The sequence below is a fragment of the Musa acuminata genome, chromosome BXJ1-8, assembly GCF_036884655.1.
Source record: "Musa acuminata AAA Group cultivar baxijiao chromosome BXJ1-8, Cavendish_Baxijiao_AAA, whole genome shotgun sequence".
In the NCBI taxonomy this organism is placed as follows: Eukaryota; Viridiplantae; Streptophyta; class Magnoliopsida; order Zingiberales; family Musaceae; genus Musa; species Musa acuminata.
The window spans coordinates 9,677,920-9,690,247 of NC_088334.1; the positions used below are offsets into that span (position 1 = coordinate 9,677,920).

A 12,328-nucleotide genomic window follows, 5' to 3' on the forward strand; every position below is an offset into this window, starting at 1 on the left:
CTTGCACTATAAAATCATGGGACATATGTTGGTCATCATGAGAATTTGGATGTTCTTAGATTCAAGTTATTTTTATTATAAGCCCTGCTCGTGATTCTGCTTATCTTTTTCGTATATCAATTTTCTCCTTTATAATTTGTAAGCTAATGCTAAATAAGTTTTTTATGGCTTATTTGGTTGGCATGGTTTACTAATCTAGACTTTTACTAGGTTTTGTGTTGTATGTGGTCCCGACGGCTATCATGTTTCTTATTTGTCACTTTTTTAAATACTTAACAAATGAAGAATTTAGAGTTACCTGTTATGCAATGCTAAGTCATACTGATTTTATGAGTAATTGGTTAACAAGATACCATTCGGAAGAAGTTAACATATTCCTATTTGTAAATGCAACCTTTTCTCTTGTTTAATTTTCGAAGCACATTTACATGTCCATATGCCTCTCAATTTTTGGGCTTTGCATGAAGTATTATTAGAGTAAACCTGGTTGGTCTAGGGACATTGCTGATGACAGAAGATGGGGCATCTGAACTGAATGTTCCCTGTGATCTTGTTCACGTACTGTCAACTAGCTGCTGTTGGATAGGCATTTTTACTTTGGCACATGGAAACTGTCTATTCTGTATGGAAACTTGCTGCTGTTGGATAGGCATTTTTGCTTTGGCACATGGAAACCGTCTATTCTGTATGGAAACTAAATACACAGATGTTTTCTTTTCTTACATGAAGGCAAGAGGGCATCCTTCTGCATTGCTTACAAGCAACACAGCTTTCAATATTATGTGCACATTTTCTAGGGTATAGAAGAAAAGTGGACTGAAAATATGTACTGCTTGTCCAAACATGCAATTGTTTGCAGTGTGTGGTTTAACAGGCAACTGATACCGTCTACGAGCCAAAGCTAGTAAGATTTTGGAGGTAGGAATATATATATGGTGCTCAATGTGCTTATCGTATAGTTCAGGTGGTTTTTAGTTATTTTGTGAATTGCTAATTGACATGAAATCTGTACGCAATACTAAGGTGCGATTTTTTTAAAGCATATTTAATGTTTAAAAGAGTGATTCTTATCTGAATCTCGTGCTTTAAATAATGTGTGAATGTTAAGCTTTTCCATCGAACATGAAGTTTTGATTTGTTGTTGTATTTTGTGGTTCAGTTACCCAACATGTAAAGATATGCCAATTTCTCGCTTTCAGTTTTTTCCTTGAAGGATGCCATAGTTGGGTTACGATACTCTGCTGCATGGTACTAAGGAAATATATTAGTTGCTGCTAATCTATTTAAAGTTCAAAATCTGTGTTTAGAATCATACATTCCAGTTGGTTTCAAGAGATTCGTGTGCCAGAATTTAGATTCTCTGTCGATGGGCAAGTAGATAAAGAAAATGAATGATGCACTCCATTGAGATTTTTTAAGCCTTGTACTAATCTTTCGATGGCGAAATTTGTAGGCATACGTAGAGATCATGTTGATTTGTTATTTACATTCTTGCACGGTTCAAATGTAGTGTGCCCTTCCTTTGGTTAATCAATTTCTAGAAATGCTTTGTGTCTAGAAATGTTGTGTTTATTTGATCACCCCCAACAAATTAATATTGTAGGATATATGAAATGCTTTCTGTGTCTCTGTCATGCTTGTAATCTGATTGGCAATCTACTGGGTGTTCAGCATGTGCATGTTACTGAGGGCCTAATTTGGTTTATAGCAGTGCGTGCATGAACTAATTCCTTGGAGGTTCACCTGAGGTCGTCCATCAGCATCTACATGACCAAGACGCTGAGGTTGACGGACTGCTCACAGATGCTTTCACCATTCTAATCCTGCTAGAAAGAGACCATTCCGGAGAGAGCCTGCAGTCACAACCTCATGTTTGCTCAACTCTGCTTCCTTCGAGGTAGGAGTCCTTGAAATGGTATTTCCAATCCGTGCTCTCTCTACAGTGATATTGTCCGAAGCAGCATTTTATTTCATTAGCAGCACCCTCACCAACCTTCGGTGTTTCAGAAAAAAAATTCTCAGTATATCATAATATCCTGAGTTCAAATTTTTATCTTTTGTAAAAAAAGAAAAATCCATACTGATCAAGCAAAAGTATCTCACAAACTTAAGGAAAACAATCAGAATCTATAAATTTTAATCCACAAGTTCCATGCTGTTTGAGCAGTTCATCAATATGCCATCTTTGTGTCTCCAGACGCTTAGGCAATTAAACTTCGTCAATCTTGATACGGCATATTTTGGGACCCCGAGCATGTCACCGCTGACACCACACGTCAAGTCCGAACCGTATCGAGAAGTTGTTCCATCGGTCCCGTCTCGAGAGCTCGGGGCGGTGCCGTCTGACGCGGCTTCGCACGCCCCGAGGCGACGACCAGTCAGAGGTGTCGTCCCATATCTCGAGGGTCAGCGGCCATACCGAATCAATGTGCTACCGACCTTCGGGCAATACTATAAAGCCCCAAGTCAGCCTCCGGCCTGGAGGAGAGGCAACAAGACCACATTTGATCTCATTACTAACTTGCTTGTCGGAGGAGCCAAAGTCGGAAATCACCCGACGAGGGTCGTTTTTTGCAGGCGAATGACCACCCATGTGCAGCGAACGTCTCGTCCCAGGGCGTGCCATCCCCCGCGCAAAGGAGAGCAGTCAATAGGCCCGGATCCCGACCAACGCCAACCGGTGCTCCTTCCTTAGGACACGGCCACCTCATCATCCAGCTCACTCTATAGAAAGCTCCCGACATCGACCCTCGGACATAACCATGTTGACTCAGCAGCCACGGTGTATTTGTTTATTAACATTTTGGCGATAGAAGGAGGGTCATGTCGTAGGAGCTCTCCCCGAGGGAGAACGACCGGCTAGTCTCCCCTCCGTCGAACCCATAGATCAAGCCCGCCCCACCCCCGAAGATGCAGGGATTCTAGCCTTGACGCTAGATTGCTACTGGCGCTTATTCAACGACCCGAGTCGGTCGCTCCCCGGATTCACCACAAAACTCTCGATCATGACACCCGAGGCATTCCTCAGCCCGACCAAGCAAGTGCAAACTATGGCAGGCATGATGATGATGCTCGCTCCGCTTATCCCCAGATCGTGCGACTAGCGGCACCCCCGACTGACCCGACCCGACAGAGGCCGAGTAGGGAGCAGGTCGGGATAAGAGAAGTCCGAGAGCACACAACGGACCCGAGAGGTCTGCCCATGGAGAGCATACCTGCACCCTGCCGAGTCACACTACCCCACTTCGAGCCTGACACCATATCATCTGTCTCGGTGGATGACTCGCTCAGGGCCCAGCTATTCCGGGTCAACTAATGTCTGGACAAGTTCCAGCATGAGTTTCAAAAATCGCAGAACGAGTCTAGTGAAGGCGGCTTGGGCAGATCCCCTTTCACCCAGGAAGTACAGGACAAGCCAGTACCACTCAACTTCAGGCTGTCGGCATTGGACACATATGACGGTGGCTCTGATCCCGCGGAGCACGTCTCAGCATTTCAAGCTCAGATGGCCCTCTATGGCACCTCCGATGCATTGATGTGTCAGGCGTTTCCGACCACCCTGAGGAGACCAGCACGAGCGTGGTTCAGTCGGCTGCGCCAATCCTCGGTCTTGTCCTTCGACCAGCTCACCAAGGAGTTTGAGCATAACTTCCTCACCAGCGTGCGACCTAGGCCTTCTATGGCCACCCTGCTCGTGTAATCGCAACGCGAAGACGAGCCGCTCTCCTAGTTCGTGACACATTTTGCCACTGAGATCTGGGGATTCCCGGACGCTCACCCCTCTTTAATCATGCAGACGTTCCTGATGGGTTTAAAGCCTTCAAGGTTCTTCTGGTCGCTGATCGAGAAGCCGTCGGTAACCATCTCCGAAATGCTCCAGCGCGCCAATCAGTATGTCATCGCCGAAGCGTTGGTGGCCGGGAAGCGTACGAAAGTCAAGAGGCCAAGGGCGGAACAATCCTAGGGAACAACCTCGGCAGCCTTGGCACCACCCCGCCGGGGGCCCGACCGATAAGAGCTGCTGCTCCCGAGGCCCTCGCCTCTCCCCCCGAATACGTCTCGCATCGAGATCTTTCTCCAACTTAGGGAAAAGGGTCTCTTATGATAGCCTTGTCCCATGAAGGCCACTCACAAAGATCAGTATAAATATTGCAGGTTCCACCAGGACCACGACCATGACACGGAGGACTACTACGACCTCCATAATCAAATAGAGGGACTGATCTGGAGAGGCCACCTCGGACACTATCTCAGGGAACTCCGAGAAGCAACTCCGCACCCCAAGGGACCCGTTGAAAGACAAATCGATGTCATTTCCGGGGGACCAGCAGTCGGTGGCAATAGCTCTATGTCGAGGAAGGCCTACGCCCGTAGCATGATCGAGAAAGGACCCCGGTCCAAACATGAGCCTGAAATCACCTTCGGGGCCAAAGAAGTCGAGCGCTCCCATCATGATGACGCTCTGGTGATCTCTATCCAGGTTGCCAATGCCCGAGTCAAAAGGGTGATGGTCGACACTGGGAGTTCCGCCGACATCCTTTACTTTGATGCCTTCAAGAAGCTCGGCTTGACCGAGAGAGACCTCACCCCCATGGCGTCAACACTCAAAGGATTCATAGGGGATTCCTGCTAGTCATAAGTGCCCAGCAAGCCAATCACGTGAGTGATGGCACGTGTGACTTGATACAGAATCTTTTTGCTTATTATATTTTGGTATATATCACTTTATAACTATTGCATAAATGCATATATATTGTGATGTCCTTGGATTTGTGCAATGGGAATCGGATCGTGATGAGATCACGATAATGAGATCGATTCACCTTTAAACACATATCCTAAATAATCCCGGTCATAGGTTACTCGAGAGGGACATCGTGATAACCGGATAGACTGGTGTGCTGTATACCCGTCCATATGATGGATGCAGCTGGTCTCATAGCTGCTCGTGTAGGGACACTAGGGATACAGTACAGGTGCTCATTGGAGAATGAGTTCACTGATTGATCCGCTTACGGAATGCTGGATGGTTGATGATGCCTTATTGTCAGACAACGATTCCGTAGTCCTAGTGGTGTATCTGGTTCTTAGACTTGAGACACCAAGGATGTCCTGTATGAGTGCTCCACTCTTTGATACCAGACTTATAGGTTTGGCTGTTCCCAGATCTAGTACAGCTGGTCATTGGGAGTGGTAGTCGACCTTACGAGGGCTATTGAGTATCGATAGAAGATCATCCACTCTCGGTATCATGAGAGGAATATCCCATGTGTTCTTGCTCAGACAAATCCCTGGCCAGGGTCATTCGGGTTGAGAGAGAAAGAGTTCTCCGGGAGAATCCGATTAGAGCGAGACTCGAGTAGAAACCGTATGGGTCTGACAGCACCATGCTCGATATACGGTCTCTGGGATATTAGATGGATGAGGGACTATAGGTACATGGTAACTGAGGACAGACAGGTCCAATGGATTGGATTCCCCTGTATCGTCTGGGGACTACGGCGTAGTGGCCTAGTACTTCCGTAGTCGATGAGTCGAGTGAATTATTACAGAGATAATAATTCACTTAGTTAGAAGGAGTTCTGACAGGTATGACTCACGGCCAGCTCGATATTGGGCCTAGAGGGTCACACACATATGGTAGGCATTGCGATGAGTAGAGGTTCGGATATGAGATATCCGACGGAGCCCTTGTCTTATTGGATGCAGATCCAATACCCACTAGGGAAAGGACCCATTAGGGTTTTGACACGGGATCTCTATAAATAGGAGGGATTCACAGCCTCATAGGCTAGAGTCTTTGCTTGCCCTTCCTATTCTCCTCTCCCTCTCCACCTCAGAGTAGGCCTGGAGTTTTGAGGAGCGTCGTCGCAACCCTGCTGTGTGGATCACCGCTAGAGAGAAGGACGCTTGACCTCCTTCACCCTCTCCTAAGGATCTGCAAGGAAATAGGGATATACGATCTCCCTAGGTAACACAATCTCTATACGCAGTTTTTGTGTTTTTGCGGATTTTGCGCACCAATCTTCGCACGACGATGAACATCTTTTTGGGAATCGGGGATTTTTGTTTTCTTGTTCTTCCGCTGCGCATATGATGTCGCCCCCCCCTATGATTTCCCAACAGTGGTATCAGAGCCAGGTTGTTCGTGCGAATGATTGGTTTTTGAACTGCGTGTGTTGTGTTTAGGAAGAATATTGACGTCAAAATCGTTGACGCAAAAGCAAGGAAGGGCAGCAACAGTTGCTGCCCTCGATCTGCATGCCTGCAGCCAGCCGCAGCCGCAGCCAGGCAGCACAGCGCCGGCGCATGCGCAAGCGCTGTGCCTGCAGCAACCGACCGGCGGTCTGCTTGCAGCAGGCTTGCGGCCGGCGGGGCTGGGAGCCCGCTCGGTAAAAGCACCTGCGGCCACTGAGCCCGCGGGCAGAGGCGCCGCGGGGCAGCAGCGCGGGCTGAGGCACCGCAGGGCAGCGGCGCCTGTGGCCGCTGCTCCCACGGGCAAAAACCCCGCAGGGGCGGCCGCCAGCGAGACAGCACCACCTGCGGGCGCTGACTCGCGGGCAGAACCGCCCGCGAAGGTGGCGGCGCCCGCGGGGGCGCCCACCTGCAGCGGCAGCGACCCCAGCGGGCGTGCCACCTGCAGGCGAGGGCAGTGCCCTCGCCCTCGCCGCACAGGCCGCCGCCAGCAGGGTGGCGGCGGCGGCGGCGCAGCAGCGAAAAGGGGAAAGGGTATTAGGGTTTTCTGCGCAAAAGACAGTTTTGCCCCTCGAAATTTGAGAAATTCCAGTTTCTGTCTTTTGTCCAAATTACGAAAATACCCTTAGGAATTGAGAAATTCCCTATATATCCCTGATTTCAGAAAATATTAATTAATTAAAAGGTTTAGTTGATTATTATTTTTATTATTATCTAGTAGTCCTACATGATGATGATTATTTATACATGTGATGTATGATGAGTGGACGGATGATCATGGACCGTGTGATGTGTGTACTTGTGATTATTATTATTGAGGTCTGCGAACCTCCATTATATTTCTCGTTTATTGTCGGGCCTGCGTGCCTATGATTAAGTTGTAATCACATGAGGAGGCGCAGCGGGAGCGTGGAAGCCATAGCGGGACCCACGAGACGGACGATCGTGATGCATGGAGATGCATCAAGATGTCGACGGAACCAACGAGGACGAGATGGACGATCACAAGGCATGGAGATGCACCGTTGCACACATAGATCTTGATGTGAGTGATTAGGCCTACTGGCTCGGGCCTAATCATATTAGGTTGTGGTCCATGATCATCTGGTGTGATTGCTTATACACATACTAGATATGTATATATATTTGCATGCGATGTAGATATATATTAAATATGTATATGTGTGACATGTCATATTAGGAGACCAAATCATAGAAACATCTCTCGATAATATTAAGTCGGTAAACGTGAGGCAATTAGATTGACCCACGTGACCTTCCATCGTTATGAGTAGGAACCGAATCCCGGTGTAGGTTGAGTTGGTCGAGTCCCTCGAGACTCACCTATATCGCGATTCGCTATCTTGCTTACGACATAGAGATGTCACCGGTGACCTGAGGGCATGATATGCTTGGTCGAGTCCCTCGAGGGTATATCATCAAATCAGACTCATCTTGTAACGAAGGTGTTGACTTAACCGAGCATCATGGTTGGTCGAGTCCCTCGAGGCCATGGTGATTCGGAGGCCGAACAGGACGGGAATCACAAGGAGTTGTGATCGGCAAGAGTTGTCTACCTTTTAGGCTTAGTGTGATTGGTCGAGTCCCTCGAGGTTACACTAAGACGCTGATTGGATCCTGATCCCCACTAGAAGTCTGCCGGAGACTTCCGTTTCACGTGCTGAGGGTGTCGCGTGACTTGTTAGTAAAATAGTGGGAGCATATTAAGATAGAAGTCCATATCTTGATAGTTTATTTCTTGCAAAATCTGCATGTTATTCATTTTTGCTACATCTTTATTTTCAGAAAATGTCGCTTTCAAATCCCTTACGTGGCATACTTGATGTCAACCGCCTCACTGGTCCAAATTATACGGATTGGCTCCGTAACTTGAGAATTGTTCTCATAGCGGAGAAAATCGTGTACGTCCTTGATACAGTGATGCCTACGCCCGAAGAAGGGGCAAGCGAGGATGAGATCGCTCGCTACGTGAAGTACATTGATGACTCCACTCTTGCTTAGTGCTATATGTTGGGCTCTATGACTCCAGAGTTACAGAGACAACATGAAAAGATGGATGCCAGATCCATTCTCCTACATGTCCGCAAATTATTTGAGGAACAGGGAAGGACTCAACGATATGAGATATCCAAGAGCCTTTTCCGCGCTAGGATGACTGAGGGGACACCGGTTCAGAACCATGTCCTAAAGATGATTGAGTGGATAGAGAAACTCACAGGTCTAGGAATGGTCCTAGAGGATAACTTGTGTGTGGACATTGTGCTTCAGTCCCTACCAGATTCCTTTTCACAGTTCATAATGAATTTTAATATGAACAAGCTTGAGGTGACTCTCCCAGAGCTCCTCAATATGTTGAGGGAGGCAGAGAGTACTATTAAGAAAGAGAAGCCAGTTCTCTACACTGGTGAGACCAGAAAGAAAAGGAAAGCAGAAAGGTCCCTTAAGAAGGGAAAGGGCAAGGGCAAACAAGGTAAAGCAAAGGTTGCTAAGAAAGACCCAACAAAGGACAAAGGCCAGTGCTTCCACTGTGGTAAAGATGGGCACTGGAAGAGAAACTGCAAAGAGTACCTTGCAGAAAGGGCGAAACAAAAGCTTGATGAAGCTTCAGGTACATTCATGATCAGTCTCCATTTGTCAGACTCTTATGATAACACATGGGTATTAGATACCGGTAGTGCTTATCATATATGTAATTCGTTGCAGGTTCTGGCAAGGCCTAGGAGACTAGAGAGAGGCGAGATGGACCTCAAGATGGGTAATGGAGCAAAAGTTGCTGTATTAGCTGTTGGCGAGGTCGCCCTACATCTGCCTAGTGGAGCTTTTATTGCATTAGATGCATGTTATTTTGTTCCTTCTATTATCAAAAACATTATCTCCATTTCATGTTTAACAGTTAGTGGATATAAATTTGTTTTTGAGAACAATGGTTGTTCGATATTATTAGATGATAAGATCATCACGAAAGGAACATTGCATAATGGTTTATTTATGTTAGACACCACTCCACATATCATGAATATAAATGTGTCCAAAAGGAAACGAGATGAGTTGAACAGTGCATACCTGTGGCATTGTAGGCTAGGTCACATCCATGAAAGAAGGATTCAAAAGTTGCTAAATGATGGATATCTAGATCCATTCGACTATGTGTCATATGCAACTTGTGAGCCTTGCATTCGTGGAAAACTGACCAACTCTCCATTTAGTGGAACTGGAGAGAGAGCCACTGAGTTGTTGGAACTCATACATAGTGATGTATGTGGACCCATGTCAACTCATGCCATTGGAGGTTACTCCTACTTCATTACATTTACTGATGATTTCTCAAGGTATGGATATGTGTACTTAATGAAGTACAAGTCCGAGGCCTTTGAGAAATTCAGAGAGTATAAGAATGAGGTGGAGAACCAGACTGGAAAGAGTATCAAAACTCTTCGATCAGATCGAGGAGGTGAGTACTTAAGTACAGAGTTTACTCACTTCCTCAAGGACCATGGGATATTATCCCAATGGACACCTCCTTATACACCTCAGCTCAATGGTGTCTCTGAAAGGAGAAATCGTACATTATTAGATATGGTACGGTCCATGATGAGTTTCGCTGACCTACCCATCTCATTCTGGGGATATGCCCTAGAAACCGCAGCTTACCTTCTGAACAGAGTTCCAACTAAGTCGGTGGTGTCTACACCATATGAGATATGGAAAGGGAAGAAGCCTGATCTTAAAGTAGTTAAGATTTGGGGCTGCTCTGCCCATGTTAAAAGACACAACCCCGATAAGTTAGAATCAAGGACAGGGCGATGTAAATTTGTGGGATACCCCAAGGAAACTTGTGGGTATTACTTCTATCATCTCGAGGACCAAAAGGTCTTTGTAGCTAAGAGAGCAGTGTTCCTTGAGAAGGAACACATTCTTGATGGAGACAGTGGGAGAATGATAGAATTGAGCAAGGTTGGAGAACCAAGCTCAAGCACCACTCTACAGCCCGAGTCTGTTCAGGTATCTAATACACAAGTTTCAACTTTACGCAGGTCTGATAGAGTATCCCATCCTCCTGAGAGATATGTGGGACATATTAGAGCAGAGGATGTAGAGGATATTGATCCTCAGACCTACGAGGAGGCTATTATGAGTATAGACTCCGGGAAGTGGAAAGAAGCCATGAATTCTGAGATGGATTCTATGTACTCCAATAAGGTTTGGAACCTAGTTGATGCACCCGAAGGTATTGTACCCATCGGTTGCAAGTGGATCTTTAAGAAAAAGATCGGAGTAGATGGAAAGGTAGAGACCTATAAAGCAAGGCTAGTGGCTAAGGGGTATCGTCAAAGGCAAGGTGTTGACTACGACGAAACTTTCTCACCCGTAGCAATGCTAAAATCCATCAGAATTCTATTGGCTATTGCAGCACACTATGATTATGAGATCTGGCAGATGGATGTGAAAACCGCATTCCTCAACGGGAACCTGGAGGAGGAGGTGTATATGATGCAACCTGAGGGATTCGTGTCCAAGAACTGCCCAAATAAGGTGTGTAGGTTGCTTAGATCCATTTATGGACTAAAGCAAGCTTCCCGAAGTTGGAACATAAGATTTGATGAGGCAATCAGATCTTATGACTTCGTTAAGAACGAAGATGAGCCTTGTGTATACAGAAAGGTAAGTGGGAGCGCTATTAGCTTTTTGGTGTTATATGTGGATGACATCCTCATCATTGGGAATGACATAGGAATGCTATCCACAATAAAGGCTTGGTTATCTAGACACTTCTCCATGAAGGACTTAGGAGAAGCATCTTATATCTTGGGGATTAGAATCTATAGAGATAGATCCAAAAGGATGCTTGGCTTGTCCCAGTCCAGGTACACAGAAACTATTGTCAAAAGGTTTGGCATGGAAAATTCCAAAAGAGGTCTCATACCGATGAGACATGGGATATCGCTTTCTACGAGTATGTCCCCAAAGACTCCAGAAGAAAGGGCGAACATGGATATGATACCTTATGCCTCAGCAATAGGGTCTATCATGTATGCCATGCTATGTACTAGGCCTGATATAGCGCATGCTCTGAGTGTCACGAGCAGGTATCAGGCGGATCCAGGCTTGGAGCACTGGAAAGCAGTAAAGTGTATCCTTAAGTACTTGAGAAGGACTAAGGATCTTTTACTAGTATATGGAGGTAATAGCCTTAAGGTTGAAGGCTACACTGACTCAAGTTTTCAGTCTGATGTCGATGATAGCAAGTCGAATTCAGGGTATGTGTACACCTTGAATGGAGGAGCAGTGTGCTGGAAGAGTTCCAAGCAAGATACCACTGCTGACTCGACCACAGAGGCGGAGTACATTGCTGCATCAGATGCAGCAAAGGAGGGAGTCTGGTTGAAGAAGTTCATCACAGATTTGGGAGTCGTGCCGGATAGTGAGGAGCCGATTTCCCTATATTGCGACAACAACGGGGCAATTGCTCAAGCGAAGGAACCTAGGTCTCATCAGAAATCTAAGCATGTTCTGAGGAGGTTCCACCTTATCAGAGAGATCGTGACCCGAGGAGATGTAGCAGTGGAAAGAGTTCCATCCGAAGATAACATTGCAGATCCACTAACAAAGCCATTGTCTCAGATTGTCTTTGAGCGTCACAGGGGTCTGATGGGGATCAGACACATAGGTGATTAGCTTTAGGTCAAGTGGGAGATTGCTAGTCATAAGTGCCCAGCAAGCCAATCACGTGAGTGATGGCACGTGTGACTTGATACAGAATCTTTTTGCTTATTATATTTTGGCGTATATCACTTTATAACTATTGCATAAATGCATATATATTGTGATGTCCTTGGATTTGTGCAATGGGAATCGGATCGTGATGAGATCACGATAATGAGATCGATTCACCTTTAAACACATATCCTAAATAATCCCGGTCATAGGTTACTCGAGAGGGACATCGTGATAACCGGATAGACTGGTGTGCTGTATACCCGTCCATATGATGGATGCAGCTGGTCTCATAGCTGCTCGTGTAGGGACACTAGGGATACAGTACAGGTGCTCATTGGAGAATGAGTTTACTGATTGATCCGCTTACGGAATGCTGGATGGTTGATGATGCCTT

At 46.3% G+C, this 12,328-nt stretch overlaps 1 protein-coding gene across 1 annotated transcript; it reads left to right on the forward strand.

Annotated features, from left to right (window-relative positions):
* The first annotated feature begins 3,805 nt into the window (after nt 1-3,805).
* On the forward strand, nt 3,806-4,633 carry LOC135589079 (uncharacterized). The gene is made up of 2 exons (XM_065081386.1): nt 3,806-3,909; nt 4,156-4,633. Exons 1-2 carry the CDS (start codon nt 3,806-3,808, stop codon nt 4,631-4,633), a joined length of 582 nt encoding a protein of 193 aa, XP_064937458.1.
* The last annotated feature ends 7,695 nt before the right edge of the window (nt 4,634-12,328 follow it).